General features: G+C 36.1%; 1 protein-coding gene across 2 annotated transcripts in view; it reads right to left on the reverse strand.

The window, feature by feature from the left end:
* Nucleotides 1-22,869, reverse strand: part of WDR64 (WD repeat domain 64) — a 140,229-nt gene that overhangs the window by 90,902 nt on the left and 26,458 nt on the right. For both annotated transcript variants that reach the window (XM_078440900.2, XM_078440901.2), the window contains 2 exons: nucleotides 22,401-22,615; nucleotides 16,689-16,823 (listed from right to left, as the gene is read on the reverse strand). In XM_078440900.2, the coding sequence (XP_078297026.2) occupies nucleotides 16,689-16,823; nucleotides 22,401-22,615 (350 nt within the window). The remainder of the gene's footprint in view (nucleotides 1-16,688; nucleotides 16,824-22,400; nucleotides 22,616-22,869) is intronic.

Raw genomic sequence — 22,869 nt, forward strand, 5'->3', positions numbered from 1 at the left:
ATGCAAGGAAGAAAGTATTTTTATTTTCTCCTTGAGAATGTGAAGTAGGAAATTTCAGAGTGACTCACATCAAGGTATTTTTTTAAGTGGCCCACACTCTGCATTGTTACCTGCCACTGATCCATATTGTGCCCATTCCCAAGGGACAAGTAAGGATGCAATAGAAAACTAAATCAGGAGTTGGTAAACTTTTTCTTTAAGGAGCCAAATAATAAATATTTTAGACTTTGCCATATAGTCTCTGTTGTCACAACTACTCAACTCTGCTACTGTGGCATGAAAACAGCCATAAATAATACATAAATGAGTAAGCATGGCTGTATTCCCATACTACTTCATGAGCAAAGAAATTTGAATTTCACATAACTTTCATGGGTCATGAAATGGGTCATCCCTTTGACTTGTTCAACAATTTGGAAATGTAAAAATAATTTTTGGTTTGCAGATGTAACAAAAACAGATGGCCTACTGGATTTGGTCCTTGTGGTTTTCTGACCCCTACTCTCAATGCCGGAGCACAAGGCCCAAACCATGACTGCTCTATAGTAGTTTCACCTGTTGTTAGTATTCACACTCATTTTTTTGCAGCTTTTCAGCATCTTTACAAAGGGAACAAAAAAAGAACTTACATTTATTGAGTACTAACCATGTACTCACTTTACATGAGTTAACTTAGTCATTTTCCTAAGACTATAAGGTAGGTATATTCATTCCCATCTAATGATGGGGAAACAGATTAAGAAGAGGTAATGTTACTGTGTTCACGGTGTTCAGTGCTCAGAAAGCTAGTGGTACTAGGATGGAAACCAGTTCTGTCTGGGTCCACAGCGACCCTATTATGAGGCAGTATACACTTCCCAGTATAAAAACCTGCGTCTGAGTTGGGTAACTGAGAAAAAGTAACGCTGAATAGTTAGTTGTTCATCTCTGGGAAGTTGTCAAGCTATCGAAGAGTTAAAGGTTCAACTTATGTCTTGCAACAGGCCCATATGCTTTACATGGTATAATTAATTGCAGATGTTCATTTTCTTGCTGGTACAAAACTCCATTTGTGAAATTACCATACAAAATTATAACCAAAATGGTAATCACGTTTGAAATGGAAATTTTTTTGAGAGGAGTTTTTTCCTGCCTTCTTGGGAGTTGTGCTAGCTCCCATTTTAACAGCTGGCCAATTACGTATTAGGATAATTGCAGTTTCATCGGGCTCAACTTAAGACTCATTATAGGAAATTGCAGAAATAGGAATATGTTGAATCTAGGGATGAAATGGACCTGACTCTCCTTTCTATTGAGATGACTCTCCAGTGGCACCGACAGTTCAGGAAAACATTATTATACTGTATCACTTGAGAAATCTCTTTAGCTTCTAGATTTAGGAGAGTGGCCCAAGGAAATAGTTGAAAAACTCAGCCATAATCTTACTGAATGGATCGATGATCACCGTTTGCTGAGGTTGGCTGAGTATTTTTATCTCAGTTTCCTGACTCCCTCAGGCTGAATGTATCATCAACCACATTCCAGAAGTTATGGTAAATACTAGGAAGCTCAGAATTGGGCTCAAAGACAAACTCCTGACTCTTGCAAAATAGATGATTTCAGAGCAAAGACCAGAAGTATTGGCTAGTTTGAAAATAAAATCTTCTAGCAATCTGTTTATGACTACTAAGTACCAAATCTATGGAACACTGTGGAGACTAGGAATTTAAGTTCCCTATAATACCATTACATAAATTAGAAATACATACAAATATAGATTTTGAAGAAAATGTATAAACAAAAAGATACATTGAACCCAATAGAATGGTGTTGTGTGTGTGCGTGTGTATGTGTGTGTGTGTGTGTGTATGTCTGTGCATGCATGCATGGGAAAATGGATTGGAATCCAGGATAAAAAGGAATACAATAAGTGAAGGAGAATGTAAACAACTTAGTCCTGCTCTTGAGGTTACTCCACTGGGGGAGAAAAGAAATTAGATTGGCTTAGAATCATGCTAGTTGAAGGGCATATTTTCCCTCACAAAAAGAAGGTATACAATCTAAATGAGATCAGGAAGATTACCATCTTGTTTAAAATCTAACACAAGAATCACCACTTGATAGATAGATCCTAAGCTTTGGAAAAAGGGAACATGTGCCCCATCATAACTTGTTCCCCAAGGAAAAATATTAGTGCTTTTCTTTCCCTCCCAGTATTGTCATTATTATGGATTTTGACAGTGCATGGAAATCAACGTGTTCTTTAAAAATCAATTCTTTGTGAAAGAGCATGAACATCTATAAGCAAATAATAAACCTTTAAATTATTACAGTATTTTACAGTTTCAAGGGACCTTCACTCATCTCAGCTCATTTGAGCAGTGCAAAAGTCCTGGGAGGTAACAAAGTTACCATTTTCCCCATTCATTAATGAAGCTATTGAGGTTCAGATAAGTAACATGCCCAAGACCACTTGGCCAAGAAATAAGTGGCAGAAGTGACATTAGAAGTCATTTGCTTCCTCATAAACTTATTCCTTTACTAACATTCTCTCTTAATAAATAGCTTAGCCACGCAAATGGGCCTCCCAGACAGAAACCCAGCAGCCTGCTACTGCCCTAAGGTTTCCTCTGGATCTTGGATGATTTGCTCTTCACCTCATTCAGTTCTTTGCTCAAATGTTAGCTCCTCAGAGCAGTGTCTCCTGACTATCCTATCAAAAATACTATCTGCAGTCACTCTATCCTGTAACCTTACTTCATTTCCTAAATTTCTATTATTTATAGGATTGTCTTTCCCACTTGGATATGTGCTCCAGGAGAGGAGAGAGTTGATCTTTTTTGTATACCATTATATCAATTCTTGGAACAGTTTTTGGTCTATAATAGTCGTTCAATAAATATTGTTACAAATGAAAAAAATGAAATTTAGATTTCTCTCTTTATTTCTTTTATCCAGTAGGTCACCAATTCTTATCAATTTTACATGAATCTCTTCTCTCTCCATTTTTATTTCCACTGGTTAAGTTCAAGCTCTCATCAGCTCCTTTCTGAATTATTACCCTATATTCCCAGTTCTCTCCTTTCCAACTTGCCTTTCCCCAATCCATTCTCCATCGTGTTGCTAAGGTGGTCTGTCAAAAATACTTCTTTGACCATTCTGCTTGCCAAAGCATTCAATAGCTTCCTATAGCTCTCAGGTTAATATTCCAACTCTTCAGCATAATATACTGGCTTTTTCATTTTTTCCCTGTCCCTCCTCATCTTTCCCAACACTTCTCCCTCTCTGTGCTCCAATAATATTGATCCACTTACAGTTTCTAGAACTTGCCATTTTCTTTTTCACTTCCACACCTTTGTAAATGTCATTTCTTTAATGGGGCTATTTATCCACTCTCAATGCAATAGCTTTGCCTGGCTAATTGTTATCAGGTCTTCAAAACTCAGCATGCATGAGCCCTTCTTCAGGAAGACTTCCCCAATTTTTCTCCCTTCAAAATCCTATGTAGGATGCTCTAAGAACTCTTTTCTGCTCCCATACACCTCTCTAATATCTATATCATGACACTTATCAGCCTCTGTGGGAATCTATTTGTTTTCTCTCTCATCAGATACAAGATCAAGGAACTAGTCTTATTCATCTTTAAATTACCAGCACAGAGTACAATGCCTCAAATATAGCAACTCATCAGTAAGTATTTACTGAACAAATGAAGATTCAGACTCTGGAGCTTCTTCTGGTTTCATCAAATTGCTCAAATTATAGGACAATTGGTTAGACAATGTTAGATATAGTAATAGCTCTAGACAAACTTAGTGTCTTGGGAAGGCACACCCTTAATCATAATTAAAAGATAAATAAAAAGACTGAGGCACAAAAAGGATACCTAAATCAGTTGGGAAAGGAGGTTCTGGGAGAAGGTCAGGAAAATTTCCTAGAGTTGGTATCAACTGATCCTTGAAGGATTATGGGATCAACTGTACCTCAATAAAATTGGAAAAAAGTTAAAAACAAAAAACCTTCCTCTTTTCCATGAAACAAACAAACAAACAAAAGGATTATGGAGGTTGAGGGAATAGAAGTAAGAGGAAGAGAGGGGAGAGTATTTAAGGCACCAAACAGGTATAAAATCCCAGCATGTACATGCTCCTACCCTGAGAGCAGCCCCGAACTCAGAGTTACAGGAGCTTAAGTACAAGGCAGTGAAAGGCAGTGAAGGGGATGAGGTAGAGAGGCTGGAAGAGACTAGACCATGGAGATGCTATGGCAGGGGATGGAAAACGTGAAAGTTATCGAGATGGCTGGATATCATCTTTATCAGAATACTCTGGAAGATTAAGGGACAATAGTCTTGGCAGGGATAAAACTGAGGCAAGACGCTAGTTGAAGATAGCCTAGGGATATAGAGATACAGAAGATAAGACAGATTCAATGAGTGTTTATAAGAGAACATAGAAGGATATGTTGATTGGTGGTTTGTGGGCACAGAGGAAGGAATCATATGGGGTTGTCAGATTTCTGCCTATGATGAGTTGATGGATCATAGTAATTGGATGGACCAAGAAAAATATTTTAAAAATCCTGTAAAATATATAGCTTAAGAGGTGAAGGATTTAAGTTCAGTCGTGAACATGAGTTTGAGGGGCTATGAAATATCCAAGTGGAGATGGTGAGCAGGTATACGAAGTACAAAGTTCAACATAGTTTGGGTTTCATAGCATATAGACGTTCGTATGTTAGAGAATAGGAACATCACCCAAGAAGTTCCTAGAAAGTGATAATTAAAGTTAGCTAAGGACAGAACTCTAGAGAACACCCCATTTAAGAGCAAATACAAAAAGAGGAGTCATAGGAAAAAGAATAATAAGATACCAGGAGAAAACTCTGGCTTCCCAAAAGCTAAGAGGATAGAGTTTCAGGGTGAGTGAGATCAGTAATGCCAAATGCCCTGAGGCTATCTGGTATGTTAAGTTTCCTTTGGTTTGACAATGTAGACATCATTGGCCAACTTGAGAGTCCCTTCTACAGAGTAGAAGGGGAGACACTGCATGAGAGAAGGTTATGGAGGGAACAAATAATGTAGAGGTAGTGGAAATGGTGAGTGTGGAGTACTTTTTCCAGGGAAAGTGTAGTATGAAAGCTCAAAGGAGGTTATAGGTCAAGAAAAGCATCACTTACATCAGAAGAGACTTAAGTATTGTAGGTGGAAATGAGAGACTAGGAGAAACAAATTAGCAAGCTAAAAAAAAAAAAAAAAAAAAGCAAGGCCACCAATGGAGGCTTTTCTATTTCAACAAAAAAGAAAGATCAAGGATAGGTGTGGATATAGAAAATTCCAAATGATGTGGGATGTTGGGAATTACTCCAAAGACCTTAGGGTTTTGTGGTCATGAAGGGCCAACATCAATGGAGGTGGGGATAGTCTGAGGTAAACAGAGAGGGTGAAATAAGGACTCTATGGAGCAGTAGGGTTGGGATTCTGATTGGTGCTTGACAGATGGGGTGCATGGTAGATGAGGTGCAGGGCAGAGAATGCTGATGATACATGAGCTCAGATGACTTACCTGGGGTCCAGGTTAGGAGGGAGACAAGAAAGTCAAGGAGAGAACTGACAAAATTTGGAGATGAAGGATTAGAGGCCTCAGTGAGGTCATTGAGAAGGCGCAGAGAGAGTCACATCTTTTAAGAGCCAACAGTGTAAGACAGAGAGGCCAGAGAGAGGGATACCGGGGATTCTGAAGACAAAACTTCTAGGTGCTTGTCAATATTATTCAGCCTAATCTTTTGATTTCCATTTTGTTTTAATTTCTTTTAAGAGAGATAGAGAGCACACCTCTACACTCAACATGGAACCAATCCAGGACTCGATCCCATGACCCTGGGATCATGACCTGAGTCAGAATCAGGAGTTGGCCCCTGATCAACAGACTGAGCCACCCAGGTGCCCTGGGTTTCTACTTTGTAATGTGAGATTGACAATACCCAACTAAACACATCAATGTAAAGATATTCTTTAAGAAGAAATAAGCCACCTAATTCATCCAAAAATGGACTTGGCATGCTTATTGTTAGCTGCTATGACCTTTCTTGTTTAATAGAATCTCTGCTAAATTTATTTTCATCATCCCCTATATAAGGCTTGTTCTTATCTCCAATAGGCTTCCTAGAGGGCTATCATTTATCACTCTCTTTTCTAAGCTCCTATTATGCCCATAATCATAAACCATTCAACTGAAATTAACATGCTTTGCTTTGCAATGTGAATTATCCTATGCAGTTGTGTGCTGGTAAATGTTTAATATTCAGCAGGGGCCAGGGAAGTGGAGGTGGGGGAGGGCATTTGTTTATAACATTTGCTGTTTTTCATTGTATAAATATTCCTATGGTGGTCAATTTCAAATGAGTAATGTGACGTCTCTGAACTTGGAGTCTGGAAAAGATACACAGTTACACACCATTATATAGTATTCCCATGTTCTTAAGGACATAAAATCCTTGAGGATATACATAATAGTAAAATGTAGTAAAATAAAAAGTGATGAGCTTGGAGTATTTATTGCTTTTGGTTTTAATATACTGAAATTCTGAGCTTATATAAATTTTAAATGATGGCAGTGTTTAAGAAATTTGCCAAATTCCTGAAATCTTAGCAATCAGCTCTCATAAACTGATATGAGCTGACTCCAGCATGGCACTGATTTTATGTATTTCTTGTCATCTTACCTAGATTTTAAGCATTTAAAGGCAGGGATCACGACTTAAACATATTTGTATTGTCCACAGTGCTTACCACATAGTGACTTAGTAAATATTTGTTGAATTACTGATACACTTCTGGATTCAAGGCTGAACTACATGGCCTGTATAGCTTTCTGGTCGCCATATTGATGGTTAGAATTACCCTGGTGAATGTACTAGAAATATTTGTGTGGGTAAAATCATGTGTGTAGATTTGTGTATCTTGGAAATGAAAATCCTTTCTCTGGATGTTGAAGTAGAATATACATGTACTATAAGGATACAGGGCATATTATATTTCATGTGCTTTCACAAATGCTTCTTTATGGTTATAAATGTATCATGAATTGCCAACACAATACAAAATCAATTAGAAATTAAGTTGCATCTATTCTTAATTAAATGTTTCAGAAATGCACTCCCTTAAAACGTCAGAGTGTAATCACTAGTAGTTAATTATGTTGCAGAAACTAAGTGAAAATTAATTATGCCATAGAAATGATATTTATGGAATCAGATCTGGTGTTAAGAAATGAAACTATTTTTAATGTTCTGTGAAAAGTTTTTAATTCATTTCTCAGTGCAATATATTATACGTCAAGGTAAATATTTTTTATCTTTTTCTAGATGATGGGAAAATATGTTTCTTTCATGAAGATTACAACTTTCAAGAAAATGGAGGGTAGTCAGTCATTTCAGAGATGTGATATTCTCTTCTTCCATAACATTTCTAATTTTGTTAGTCTGTTTCTTAAATTAAAATTCTAGCCCTGTATGTGTAGAGGCTATCTTTTTCTCTCACTTTTTGTGAATTTCGTTAAAAAACTCAATAGGAAGGGCCTGGAAGTTACCATTTGTGTTTTGTTAGGGAAACACTATTCATTATTTTTTCTAGTATGTATTTTAGTTTAACCCTAATGTAAAAGGGGGAAAGCCCAAGTCCTATAGGTAAGACTCAATCTCTTGTTCTTTACATAGAAGAGCTGAAATTCATAAAAAATGATTACAATGAGTTTTAAAGAAGGGAATTAAATTACCAAGAAGAGATTTTTATTGTTTTAAGTTTTGACCCTTAGTCTTTTGTTTTGTTTTTATCTTTTCAGGTTTTTTTTTTTTTTTTTTTGATCTGATATGTATATACATTGTGAAAGGATTCCTCCCCATCCAGTTAACTAACATAACCATCACTTTGAGTATTTTTCTTTGTTTTCTTTCTTTCCTTCCTTCTCTCATCTCTTCTCTTCCCTTCTCTCCCTTCCCTTCCCTTCTATTCCCTTCCATTCTCTTTTCTTCTCCTCTTCCTTCCTCTTTCTTTTCTCCCTTCCTTCTTTCCTTCTTTCCTTCCTTCCTTCCTTTTTTTTTTTCTTTCTAGAACATTTAAGTCCTACTTTCAGCAAATTTCAGTTATACAATATAGTGTTATTAATGATAGTCGCCAATACATCCTCAGATCTTATTCATTTGTAACTGCAAGTTTATACATTTTTCTAACTTTTCCCTATTTCCCCCAACCCAGCCCCTGGCAACCACTTTTCTACTCTTTGTTTTTGTGAGTTTGACTTTTGGGGGGGATCCCACATGTAAGTGATACCATCCAGTATTTGTATTCCTCTTTCTGGCTTATTTCACTTAGTATAACTCTCCAGGTTCATCCATATTGTCACAAATGGCAAGGTTTCATTCTTTTTATGGCTGAATAATATTCTATTGTATTTATGTACCAATTTTCATATCCATTTATCCATCGATGGACCGTTACTTTGTTTCCATATTTTGGTTACTGTAAATAATGCTATAAGAAACATGGTGGTGCATATTATCTTTTTGAATTAGCGTTTTGTATTCTTTGGATAAATACCCAGAAGTGGAATTACTGCATCGTATGGTAGTTCTATTTTTAATTTTTTGAGGAACTTCTGTATTGTTTTTCATAGTGACCGCACCAATTTACATTCCTACCAATAATGCACCAAGGTTTCCTTTTCCCTACATCTTCACGAACATTTGGTGTTTCTTATAATTTTGACTTTAGCCATCCCAACAGGTGTGAGGTGATATCTCATTGTGGTTTTGATATGCATTTCTCTGATGACTAGTAATGTGGAGCACCTCTTCATGTACCTGTTGGTCATCTGTATGTCTCCTTTGAAAAAAAATTTCTATTCAGATCTTCTGCCTATTTTTAAATTGGATTGTTTTTTGCTCTTGAGTTGTATGAGTTCTTTATATATAAAACATATATAAATATATAATATGTAAATAAATTATATAAATAAATTAAATTAAATATTTTTATATAAGTATAAATATTTATAATATTTAGATATTAGCCCCTTATCAGTTATATGATTTGCAAATATTTTCTTCCACTCAGTAGGTGGTTTTTCATTTTTCTTAGGGCTTCCCTGCTGCGCAGAAGCTTTTTAGGTTGATATAGTCTCACTTGTTTACTTTTGCCTTTGTTGCTTTTGCTTTTGGTGTCAGATTTAAAACATCACAGCCAAGATTAATGTCTTACATTACTTACATTACATTTACTCTATGAGTTTTATGGCTTCAGTTCTCACATTCAGGCCTTTAATCCATTTTGAGTTCATTTTTGTGTATGGTGTGAGATAGGGGTCCAATTTTATTCTTTTGCATGTGGCTGTCCAGTTTTTCCAATACCATTTATTGAAGAGACGGTCTTTCCCATAGCGCATTCTTGGCTTCTTTGCCACAATTAATTGATCATATTTGTGTGGGATTATTTCTGGGCTTTCTATTCTGTTCCACTGATCTGTGTGTCTGTTTTTAGACCTATGCTATACTGTTTTAATTACTATAGCTTTGCAATACAATTTGAAATCAGGGAGCATAATGCCTCCAGCTTTGTTACTCTTTCTCAAGATTGATTCACCTACTTGGGGCCTTTTGGGGTGCCACACAAATATTGGAATGCTTGCTTTATTTCTGTGGGGAAAAAATGCCACTGGAATTTTGATATGGATTACGTTGAACCTGCAGATTGCTATGGGTAGTATGGGTATTGTGATGATATTAATTCTAACAATCCATGAGCATGGAATATCTTTCCATTTATCTGTATCTTCTTTAATTTCTTTCATTAATGTCTTACAGCGTTCAATCTTTCATCTCCTCGGTTAAATTTATTCATAAGTATTGCATTGTTTTTGATTCAATTGTAAATGGGATTATTTTCTTATTACTCTTTCCAATAGTTAATTATTATTTTATAAAAACACATCTGATTTTTGTATTTTGTATTTTGTATTTTGATTTTGTATCCCATAGTTTATTGAATTAATTTATTAGTTCTAACAGCTCTTTGGTGGAGTCTTTAGGACTTTCTATATATAATATCATGTCATCTGGAAATAGTGACAGTTTTACTTTCTTTCCAATTTGAATGCCTAAAAGGCATTTCTTTTTCTTGTTTCTTGCTCTGGCTAGGATTTCAAATACTATGTTGAAGATGCAAAAGTGGGCATCTTTGTTCCTGATCTTAGAGGAAAAACTTTGAGCTTTTACTGAGTATGGTATTAGCTGTGGATTTGCCATATTCATTGTGGCTTCAATCTGCATTTTTCTAATGACATATAATGTGGAACATCTTTTCATGTGCTTATTTCCATCTGTATACCTCCTTTGGTGAAGTATCTGTCTAGATCTTTTGCCCATTTTTAAAATTTGTTTGTTTTCTTATTCTTGAGTTTTAAGAGTTCTTGGTCTAAGAGTCCTCTATCAGATATGCCTTTTGCAAATATTTTCTCCCAGTCTATGGTTTGTCTTTTTGTTCTCTTGACAGTGTCTTTTGAAGAGCATAAGTTTTTAATTTTAATGAAGCCCAGCTTATCATTCATTCCTTTCATGGATTATGCCTTTGGTGTTGAATCTACAAAGTCACAGCCAAAACTAAGATTATTTAGATTTTCATCTAGGAGTTTTATAGGTTTGGGTTTTATATTTACATCTTTGGTCCATTTTGAGATGTGTGTGTGTGTGTGTGTGTGTGTGTGTGTGTGTGTGAGAGAGAGAGAGAGAGAGAGAGAGAGAGAGAGAGAGAGAAATACAAGGTCTGTGTCTTGATTTAGAGTTTTTACATGAATAGATTTTTTTCAAATGCTTTTTTGTATCTATTGATGTGATAATTGATTTTTCTTCTTAGCCTGTTGATATGATGGATATATTAAATAATTTTCAAATGTTGAATCAGCCTTGCATACCTGGTCATGGTGTATATTTCTTTTTATATCTTATTAAGTTCAATTTGCTAATATTTTGTCAAGGATTTTTGCATCTATACTCCTGGGAGACACTGGTCTGTAGTTTTCTTTGTAATGCCTGTGTCTGGTTTTGGTATTAGGGTACAACTGGCCTCACTGAACAAGTCTGAAAGTATTTCTCTGCTTCTATTATCTGGAGGAGATTGTAGAGAATTGGTATAATTTCTTCCTTAAATGTACAGTAGAATTCACCATTAAACCTACATGGGCCTGATGCTTTTTCTTTTAGAATGTTTTATTATTAATTCATTTTCATTAACAAATTATAGGCCTATTCAGATTATTTACCTTCTGGTGTGAGTTTTGACAGATTATATCTTTCAAGGAATTGGTCCATTTTTATCTAGATTATCAAATTTGTGGGCAGAGAGTTGGTCATAATATTCCTTTATTTTTTTAATGTCTATAGGATCTGTAGTCATGTTATTTTCTTTACTTCTGATAGTAGCAATTTGTGTCTTCTCTTTTCTTAGTTATCCTGGCTAGAGGCTTATCAATTTTATTGATCTTTTCAAAAAACCAGGTTTTGGTTTTATTGACTTTCTCTATTGATTTCCTGTTTTTAATTTCATTGATTTCAGTTGTAATTTTTATTTTTTTTCTCTGCTTACTTTGGACAGTTTCTATTTTTGTCTAGTTTCCTAAGGGAAACTTAGAGTATTAGTTTTAGATCTTTCTTTTCTAGTATATGTATCTAATGCTATAAATTTTCCTGTCAGTGCTGTTATAGATACCTTGATCATATATATTTGTATATATCTCAATACATTGTTGCCATTGTTGTGAACAAACTGTTATCTGTTAGATAAATTAAGAGTAAAAATAAATGTTTTTATTCTTACCTTCACTTATTCCTTCTGTAATGATCTTCCTTTCTTTATGTGGGTCTTGATTTCTTACATACATTATTTTTCTCATCTCTGAAGAACTTCTTTTTACATTTCTTGCAAGTTAGGTCCATTGGCAAAAAATTCACTCAATTTTTGTTTGTCTGAAAATGTTTTTATTTATCTTTCACTTTGAAAGGATACTTTTGCAGAAAAAATAATTCTGCGTTGGTATATTTTCGTTTCAACTCTTCAGATATTTTACTGCACTTTCATCTTGCATGGTTTTTTTGAGGAGAAGTTGGATGTAAGTCTTACCTTTCCTCCTCTAAAAATGAGGTGCTTTTTTCCATCTGATTTCTTTCACAATTTTTTATCTTTGATTTTCTAGCATTTGAATATGATATGCCTCAGTGTTTTTGTTGTTGTTGTTGCTATTTTGGCATTTATCATGCTTGGTGTTCTCTGAGCTTATTATATATGTGGTTTGGTATCTGACATTAATTTGGGGAAATTCTCAGTCATTCCTTCAAATATTTCTTCTTTTCATTTTTCTCTTCATTTCCCTAGAATTCCCATATGCATATGCTACAACTCTCGTAGTTGTTCCACAGTTCTTGGATATTCTATTCCTTTTTTTTTTTTTTCAGACCTCTTATCCTTGTTTTACCATTTGTTAATTTTTAAAAATGTTTTTATTCAGTTTTGAGAGAGAGAGAGAGAGAGTGACGGAGGGGCAGACAGAGAGGGAGACAGAGAATCTGAAGCAAGCTCCAGGCTCTGAGTTGTCAGCACAGAGCCCAACGCAGGGCTTGAACTTGTGAGCTGCAAGATCATGACCTGAGCTGAAGTCAGACACTTAACCGACTAAACCACCCAGATGTCCCTTGTTTTATCATTTTTGAAGTGTCTATTGACATATTCTCAAGTTCAGAGATTCTTTCCTCAAGTAGTCAGTCTACTGTTCCAGTCAAAGGCATTCTTTATTTCTATTACAGTGTTTTTGATTTCTAGCATTTCTTTTTTATTTTTAAAAAAATTTTTAATGTTTATTTTTGAGAGAGAAAGAGACATAGTGAGAGCGGGGGAGGGGCACAGAGAGAGGGAGACCCATTCTGCAGCAGGCTCCAGGCTCTGAGCTGTCAGCACGAAGCCTGATGCGGGGTCTGATCCCACGAACCATGAGATCATGACCTAGGCTGAAGTCAGACGCTTAAGCAACTGAGCCACCCAGGCACCCCTTTTTTTGACTTTTTATTAAAATTTCTATCTCTCTGTTTACATTCCCAATCTTTTTTTTTGCATTGTGTCCACTTTATCCATGAGAGCCCTTAACATATTACTCATAGTTATTTTACATTCCTGGTCTGCTGATTCCAACATCCCACCTATATCTGAGCTTGGTTTGATGCTTGCTCTATCTCTTAAAACTGTGTTTTTGCATTTTAGTATGACTTGTAATTTTTTTTTCTTGATAGTAGGACTGAATGTATTGTGTAAAAAAAAGGAATTGCTGCAAATAATCCTTTAGTAATGTGGTTGTAAGGTGGGTTGGGTGAAAGGGAAGTGGTCTACAGTCCTTTGATTAGATTTCAGTCTTTTAGTAAGACTGTCCTCTAAACTGCAGACTTCACAAATATTCTGCAGCCCTCCTCCCCCTTAGGTAGGTCAGGATGGCTGGAGTGGGCTAGGTTTGGGTATGTCCCTTCTCCATTGTGGAAAGCTAGAGTAGGCTAGAGGTGGATATTTCCCTTCTCCCTTCTGATCTCCCTGATCAGATCATTTCTCTGATCTCTGTCAGTTTCTCTGATAAAACCTCAATAGTTTAGGCTCTGGTACGGTAGTTTTGCTGAAAGGAACTTGTTAAAAAGAACAGAATGTGGTGCATTTTCCTCTTCCCTTGTCAGAAGCAGGAGAGGATTTTTGTCCAATATTCACTGTGAGAAACTGGTCCCAGAAATAAAATGCACAAAAGTATGGGAACCCCTATAACTGGGTCCCTGGAGTTTTTAACTCTTAGACTTGTGTATGTTGAGCCCCCAGGGATTTATGTTTTCCTATCACAGTATGTTGGTTTCCTAGAGGTATCTGCTTGTGGATTTCTGCTCTGGTAAGTTGTGATTCTTAGTAAATACCTGCTTGTCTCTCTAAATTTGGGGACAGCAGTTTGATCTGTGACTTCACTTCTTTGATGGATTTAAGAAGAATTGTTGATTTTTTGGTTTATTTATTTATTTATTTACTTACTTATTTTACCTGTTGTTAGGGCTGAGTGATGACTTCCAAACTTTTTATGTGCCAGACTGGAAGCTAGAAGTGTCTATGTATTTTTAAAGACAGTTTTGTTAAAGTATACCTTATATAACATAAAATTCACCCATGTGTAGGTTCAATTGTTTTTAGTGAATTTATACAGCTGTATAACAATCACCAAAATAAGTTTTAGAACATTTTCAATACTCCAAAAATATTCCTTGTGCCCACTTGGGATCCCTGCTTTCACTGCCACTTCCTGGCATCCACTGATCTACTTCCTGTCTCTATAAATTTGCTTTTTCTGGACATTTGATATAAATGGAATCATTCAAAATGCAGTCTTTTGTGTCTGGCTTCTGTCACTTAGCATAATGTTTTTGAGGTTTATCCGTGTTGTAGCATATAACTCAATGCATTTTAAAACTGAAAATTAAAATACAGTGTCTGCTTGGAAAAGACCTCTCTGACTTCAGCCGTAGCAATCTCTTACTCAACACATCCCCAAAGGCAAGGGAATTAAAAGCAAAAGTGAATTACTGGGACCTTATGAAGATAAAAAGCTTCTGCACAGCAAAGGAAACAACCAACAAAACTAAAAGGCAACCAACAGAATGGGAAAAGATATTTGCAAATGACATATCGGACAAAGGGCTAGTATCCAAAATCTATAAAGAGCTCACCAAACTCCACACCCAAAAAAACAAATAATCCAGTGAAGAAATGGGCAGAAAACATGAATAGACACTTCTCTAAAGAAGACATCCGGATGGTCAACAGGCACATGAAAAGATGTTCAACGTCGCTCCTTCTCAGGGAAATACAAATCAAAACCACACTCAGATATCACCTCACACCAGTCAGAGTGGCCAAAATGAACAAATCAGGAGACTATAGATGCTGGAGAGGATGTGGAGAAACGGGAACCCTCTTGCACTGTTGGTGGGAATGCAAATTGGTGCAGCCACTCTGGAAAGCAGTGTGGAGGTTCCTCAGAAAATTAAAAATAGACCTACCCTATGACCCAGCAATAGCACTGCTAGGAATTTATCCAAGGGATACAGGAGTACTGATGCATAGGGGCACTTGTACCCCAATGTTTATAGCAGCACTCTCAACAATAGCCAAATTGTGGAAAGAGCCTAAATGTCCATCAACTGATGAGTGGATAAAGAAATTGTGGTTTATATACACAATGGAATACTACGTGGCAATGAGAAAAAATGAAATATGGCCTTTTGTAGCAACGTGGATGGAACTAGAGAGTGTGATGCTAAGTGAAATAAGCCATACAGAGAAAGACAGATACCATATGGTTTCACTCTTATGTGGATCCTGAGAAACGTAACAGAAACCCATGGGGGAGGGGAAGGAAAAAAAAAAAAAAGAGGTTAGAGTGGGAGAGAGCCAAAGCATAAGAGACTGTTAAAAACTGAGAACAAACTGAGGGTTGATGGGGGGTGGGAGGGAGGGCAGGGTGGGTGATGGGTATTGAGGAGGGCACCTTTTGGGATGAGCACTGGGTGTTGTATGGAAACCAATTTGACAGTAAATTTCATATATTAAAAAATTTAAAAAAAAATAAAAAAAATAAAAAATAAATAAAATATAGTGTCTGCTTTACAGTTAGCATATATTAATGTAATTAACACATAAGTAGTATAGTGGGGCACCTGGGTGTCTCAGTTGGTTAAATGTGTGACTCTCGATTTTGGCTCAGGTCATGACCTCATGGTTCCTGAGATCAAGTCCTGGGTCAGGCTCCTCGCTGACATTGTGGAGCCCGCTGGGGAGTCCCTCCCTCCCTCTCTCTTTGCTCCTCCCCCAGTTGCATGTACATTCTCTCTCACAATAAATAAACAAACTTAAAAAACCCACATAGGTACTATATAGTTATAATTTTATTACATATTAATAGTTATTAATGAACATTTAACGAGATAAAAAATAAAGCTACATACTATTCAAATTCACCTGTCTATAAGAAAGCCATTTCATGTATTTATTACACATGGAACATGATGTTTGTGCTATAGATATTCACAGGCTAGCCAATTGACCTGTAAGAATGATTTTCAAAGTGTAAAGGCTTAAAAAAATTTTTTTTAATGTTTATTTATTTTTGAGGAAGAGAGAGAGAGTGTGAGTGGGGGAGGGGCAGAGAGAGAGGGAGACACAGAATCCTAAGCAGGCTCCAGGCTCTGAGCTGTCAGCAGAGAGCCCACCGTGGGGCTCGAAATCATGGACTGTGAGATCATGACCTGAGCTGAAGTCGGATGCTAAACCTGAGCCACCCAGGTGCCCCTCACAGTGTAAAGTTTTACCCACCGAACTATACTGGGAAAATATAGATATACCTGCATTGATTTATTCCAATACATTGTGTCAATAAACAACAAATGAGCAAAATTGTTGTGAGAAGGACACATCATATTCAGATTTGCATGAGTGATTTCAATTTCCTCTTAAAAATCTAATCTTGTCAAACAAATGAAATCATTAAGATCTGATGTTTTCTAAAAAAGCTCCATGCTGTCATGGGCTTATTACTTGTAAAAGGTCTGAAAGTCACAGAATGTTCATGTATACAAACTATTGTACTTACAAATTATCCTCAAGTCTCTTCAAGGATTCCAAAACCAATGAATGAACACTGTCTAAGGAGCAGGACCCAAAGCAACTTAGGGCTGCAATGTATCTAATTTTCATAACCCAGTCATTATGCAGCTTCCTTTTAACACTGGGAATTAAAAGAAAAAAAAGGAGGTGTTATGTTAGACACACAGAGACATTATGTTGAGATTCTATTAAGCATTTCATTTTGATTTTAACCAAGTCAAAACTCTGAACTGTGGTAAAGCCTGCAATTATAAGACCATCCTATGCATTATACCACTTTTAACTGTTTAACTAAATTTTTATCATATGGCGTATTTAAAGGAAAAATAAAAGTTTATCATCAAATTTTGAGCTGTAGATTCAGAATTAAAGGAATACTCTAGAAGAATCCTTGTTCAATGTGGGCACTATTACCCTTACTTTACTGATAAATTCTAGTCATCCAAAAGGACTGTGCTTCATATTGTTTTAGGTGAGTCAATGCACTTTCATATTTTCCATGAACACTTTCAGAACTGGAAAACTGAGAAATTTGGAGTCCCAGTCACTGGTGAAGCTGAAGCTGCGACAGCCTTGCCAAAGTGTTGCTCATCAGTTCACCGGACACTTCAGTGAGAGGCTTAGCATTACGGGCCAAAATTTTTATGACAAAATTCTTACCTCAACTGGAAGAAGCCATCTTCCTGGTGTTATCTTTACTCAAATATTACAGTGTACTTGTTTCCTCATTCATGAACACTTATTGAGCACTTACTGTATCCCAGTCAAAAGGACATAAGGATGACTAAGGCAAAATCCTTGTTCCCAAGCTCCTTAGATTCTAGTTGAGGAATGGATGTGTTTATAACTCAAGGCAGGGATGTTTGACAATATGAGATTAAACAGAATAGAGAGCTTTCTTTTTTCCATACTGGATTGCATTTAATTTTGGACTCTGGGTGCTGGCTACTTTTTTCTTTAATTTGCACAACATTTTGCTTACCAGTATTTCCTATCCACACCCCCACCCCCACCACCCATCTGATATAAATGTATTATGTGGATATCAACTGCAGGAAAACATTATGATGGCTCCAGAATTTAATTACCCCTTTGGCCCTAATCCTTTTCATTCTGTTGGGTTTAAGAATCTGTTTGGTGTAAGAATATGCCTCCACACTCAGCTTATCTATGCATGTCAGTCTTAATAATTTAAATAACGTACATTATGATCATCTACATGAGTAAATCATCTACATGTAAATAATCACCCAAAAGAACCAATGTGAATTAGCATTTATTTAACTGTACCCAGATTCCTCAAATTTCTAACATTCAGCTAATGGAAACAGGAATGTAAAAGAGGCCATGTAATATTCTGACAGGTGACACACATCTCAGAGAAAGAAAATTTATGTCTCAGCTTCTACTCCAAGAACCTATTATAATGGGAATGAAATTCTTTTTTTTAATATATGAAATTTATTGTCAAATTGGCTTCCATACAACACCCAGTGCTCATCCCAAAAGATGCCCTTCAATACCCATCACCCATCCTCCCCTCCCTCCCACCCCCCATCAACCCTCAGTTTGTTCTCAGTTTTTAAGAGTCTCTTATGCTTTGGCTCTCTCCCACTCTAACCTCTTTTTTTTTTTTTTCCTTCCCATCCCCCATGGGTTTCTGTTAAGTTTCTCAGGATCCACATAAGAGTGAAACCATATGGTATCTGTCTTTCTCTGTATGGCTCATTTCACTTAGCATCACACTCTCCAGTTCCATCCACGTTGCTACAAAGGGCCATATTTCATTCTTTCTCATTGCCACGTAGTACTCCATTGTGTATATAAACCACAATTTCTTTATCCATTCAACAGTTGATGGACATTTAGGCTTTTTCCACAATTTGGCTATTGTTGAGAGTGCTGCTATAAACATTGGGGTACAAGTGCCCCTATGCATCAGCACTCCTGTATCCCTTGGGTAAATTCCTAGCAGTGCTACTGCTGGGTCATAGGGTAGGTCTATTTTTAATTTTCTGAGGAACCTCCACACTGTTTTCCAGAGCGGCTGCACCAGTTTGCATTCCCACCAACAGTGCAGGAGGGTTCCCGTTTCTCCACATCCTCTCCAGCATCTATAGTCTCCTGATTTGTTCATTTTGGCCACTCTGACTGGCATGAGGTGATATCTGAGTGTGGTTTTGATTTGTATTTCCCTGATGAGGAGTGACGTTGAGCATCTTTTCATGTGCCTGTTGGCCATCTGGATGTCTTCTTTAGAGAAGTGTCTATTCATGTTTTCTGCCCATTTCTTCACTGGATTATTTGTTTTTTGGGTGTGGAGCTTGGTGAGCTCTTTATAGATTTTGGATACTAGCCCTTTGTCCGATATGTCATTTGCAAATATCTTTTCCCATTCTGTTGGTTGCCTTTTAGTTTTGTTGATTGTTTCCTTTGCTGTACAGAAGCTTTTTATCTTGATAAGGTCCCAATAGTTCATTTTTGTTTTTAATTCCCTTGCCTTTGGGGATGTGCCATGTAAGAAATTGCTGTGGCTGAGGTCAGAGAGGTCTTTTCCTGCTTTTTCCTCTAGTGTTTTGATGGTTTCCTGTCTCACATTCAGGTCCTTTATCCATTTTGAGTTTATTTTTGTGAATGGTGTGAGAGAGTGGTCTAGTTTCATTCTTCTGCATGTTGCTGTCCAGTTCTCCCAGCATCATTTGTTAAAGAGACTGTCTTTTTTCCATTGGATATTCTTTCCTGCTTTGTCAAAGATTAGTTGGCCATACTTTTGTGGTTCCTAGTTCTGGGGTTTCTATTCTATTCCATTGGTCTATGTGTCTGTTTTTGTGCCAATACCATGGTGTCTTGATGATGACAGCTTTGTAGTAGAGGCTAAAGTCTGGGATTGTGATGCCTCCTGCTTTGGTCTTCTTCAAAATTACTTTGGCTACTCGGGGCCTTTTGTGGTTCCATACGAATTTTAGGATCGCTTGTTCTAGCTTCAAGAAGAATGCTGGTGCAATTTTGTTTGGGATTGCATTGATTGTGTAGATAGTTTTGGGTAATATTGACATTTTAGCAATGTTTATTATTCCAACCCATGAGCACGGAATGTTTTTCCATTTTTTTGTATCTTCTTCAATTTCCTTCATAAGCTTTCTATAGTTTTCAGCATACAGATCTTGTACATCTTTGGTTAGGTTTATTCCTAGGTATTTTATGCTTCTTGGTGCAATTGTGAATGGGATCAGTTTCTTTATTTGTCTTTCTGTTGCTTCATTATTAGTGTATAAGAATACAACTGATTTCTGTATATTGATTTTGTATCCTGCGACTGCTGAATTCATGTATCAGTTTTAGCAGACTTTTGGTAGAGTTTGTTGGGTTCTCCATGTATATTATCATGTCATCTGCAAAACGTGAAAGCTTGACTTCATCTTTGCCAATTTGGATGCCATTGATTTCCTTTTGTTGTCTGATTGCTGATGTTAGCACTTCCAACACTATGTTAAACAACAGTGGGGAGAGCGGACATCCCTGTCACGTTCCTGATCTCAGGGGGAAAGCTCTCAGTTTTTCCCCATTGAGGATGATATTAGCTGTGGGCTTTTCATAAATGGCTTTTATGATTTTTAAGTATGTTCCTTCTATCCCGACTTTCTTGTGGAATGAAATTCTTGATAGTGTATACAGTAGCACATCACATATTAGGAATTCCCCATCAGATTCTAATACTTTGGTGCAACTAAGTAATATGAAGAATGGAAAATGGAGCCAGATAGTTAATTATTGTGTCATTATCAAGATTTCAGAAATTGGCTAATTGTTTTCTTTTCTTTTCTTTTTTTTTTTTTTTTAGAAATTGGCTAATTGTAATAGTTTGAGATTTAAATTGCATATTCTAACTCTGGGATAAAATATTTGTTACATTAACGACAAAATATAACCCTGTATTTTTAAAAGTATTTTTTTTCTTATTCTGAAAGAAAATTTTGCAGGTGCCTGGGTGGCTCAGTTGCTAAGCATCTGACTTTGGCTCACGTCATGATCTCACAGGTCCTGAGTTTGAGTTCCACATAGGTGAGCTCGAGTCCCGCTTCAGGTAAGCCCCACTTCTCTCTCTGTGTCTCTCTCTCTCTCTCTCTCTGCCCGTCACTAACTTGTGCCCTCTTTCTCTCTCAAAAAAAGAAAAGAAAAATTTTCATTGCATAATTTAGAAAGTAGAAAAACATAAAGAGGAAAATAAAAATCACCTCTTCAAAGTCCCCCATAGAATCATTATTAATATACTGAGATATTTACATTCAATATTTTCCTAAATAGAAATATACAACACATCTATGTATTTTTTTATAAAACTGAACTCATATGTACATAGAAAAATTAATTTTTTTTACCTAATGTTATATTCTTTACATTTTCCATGTTATTAAATATTTTTCAAAACATTATTTAATGGGAGTGCATGGCATTCCCTACTATGATTATACTATGATTTACTGAATGCTCTTGATACTTTAAATATCTGACAAAAAACAGGAGTCTGACAAAAAAATATATTTTACATATAAATGTATTATATTTATATGGACATATTTATAAGATATGTAAATATATACTGGTAGAAACTGTATTAGAGCTTTTACACATTTATACAGTATTGAACTGACTTAATCATTTAAGTTAATCATTCCTCCATTGTTGGACACTAGATACTTTACTGTTGGGAATAATGCTGTGGTAACCATACTTTTATTTTTAAACACATGTACATCCTGGGTCCTAATGTGTAAAGGTTTATGCAGACACTTGATGTGTGTGCTCAAGTTTCCCTCCAGAAAGGGATCTAACTCATACTTTCTACCACCAATAGTGTGGGAGAATGCCCATCCATAAAATCTCCCCCATTTTTAATCTCTTCCAATTTTATAAGTGAGAAATTGTATCTTATTTTAAGTTGTACTTTTTTGATTAAGAGAGAGGATATATTTAATATAAAATTTGTTTCGCTGCTAATAAAAGTAATATATGCTTTACTCTAAAAACTTCAAAGACAGCACAATTATAAAGACAATAAAAATCACCTATAATCTCATCACTTGGACATAATTGTTAGTATTTTTGCCTGATGACCATTTTGAAATGTTTACTGAGTATTTGTACTGTGAGTGCCTGAGTGTGAATTATCTGGTCATAGTCTTTGACCATTTTTCTCAGGGAATTATTGTTTTTTAATAAAGCTCCAACATCTATTAAAGAGTATTAACCCATTATTTGTCATATTGATTTATAAATATTTATGCTAGCTTATTTTAAAATGTTATCTCTTGATGTCCAGAAATTTTGATTTTGTCAAATATCCAATTTTTTCTTCGAATTTTACATTCACTGCTTTCATGTTTATACTCTTCTTCATTCAAGTGCTAGTAAACAGTCATATATGTCTTTTATAGTTTTTTCATGATTTAATTTTTTCACTTAACTCTTTCGTTTATTCAATTACCTATAGGTTTTATTGTTAATTGAAATTTCAGGGGCTAATTTTCTCGTTTCTCTTCCCGATTACACTGCAAGTTCTTTGATGTAAGAGGCATTTCTTGTTCAGCTTGGCATTTTAGATCTCTACCACAGTAGGTCTAGCACATTGTGCTCACTATATAAATACTTGAACACAGTCTATATTAAAACAATTGAGCTGCCCATGTACTACCCTTACCTTTTAAAGTTCTTTGAGTCTAAGACTTGGTTTTGTAATTTTTTTTTGGCTTTTGCCTGCTTCAGTCCAAAGTCATCACTATTTACTGTGAATTTGTTTACGAAACCACCATCATCCCCCAAGAGGATGTCATCTCGGCAGACCTGGTCGGGCAGAGACACTACGCACACACAAAGGAGGCAGTGATCCACAGGCTTTATGACAAAATAGTTTTCCTAGGAACAGAAGAATGCTTTTAATAAGTTATTACATTGCTCTACTATCCACATATTAGCTATTGCCCTATTATTTGATACAAGTTTTACTTTCTGATGTCTCTCATTTTAGATACTCCCACGGTGTTCAAGAAACTTGAAAAAAAAATGTCCAAAGTTAACCAAGTAAAAGTTAATGACCATTCACCATGACCCCATCACTGTGCTTTTGGGGGGTTCGTAGGGAAAAGGGTGAGGCGCCTTTGACTCAATAT

This window comes from Panthera onca, chromosome F1 (genome assembly GCF_046562875.1).
Source record: "Panthera onca isolate mPanOnc1 chromosome F1, mPanOnc1 haplotype 2, whole genome shotgun sequence".
NCBI lineage: Eukaryota > Metazoa > Chordata > Mammalia > Carnivora > Felidae > Panthera > Panthera onca.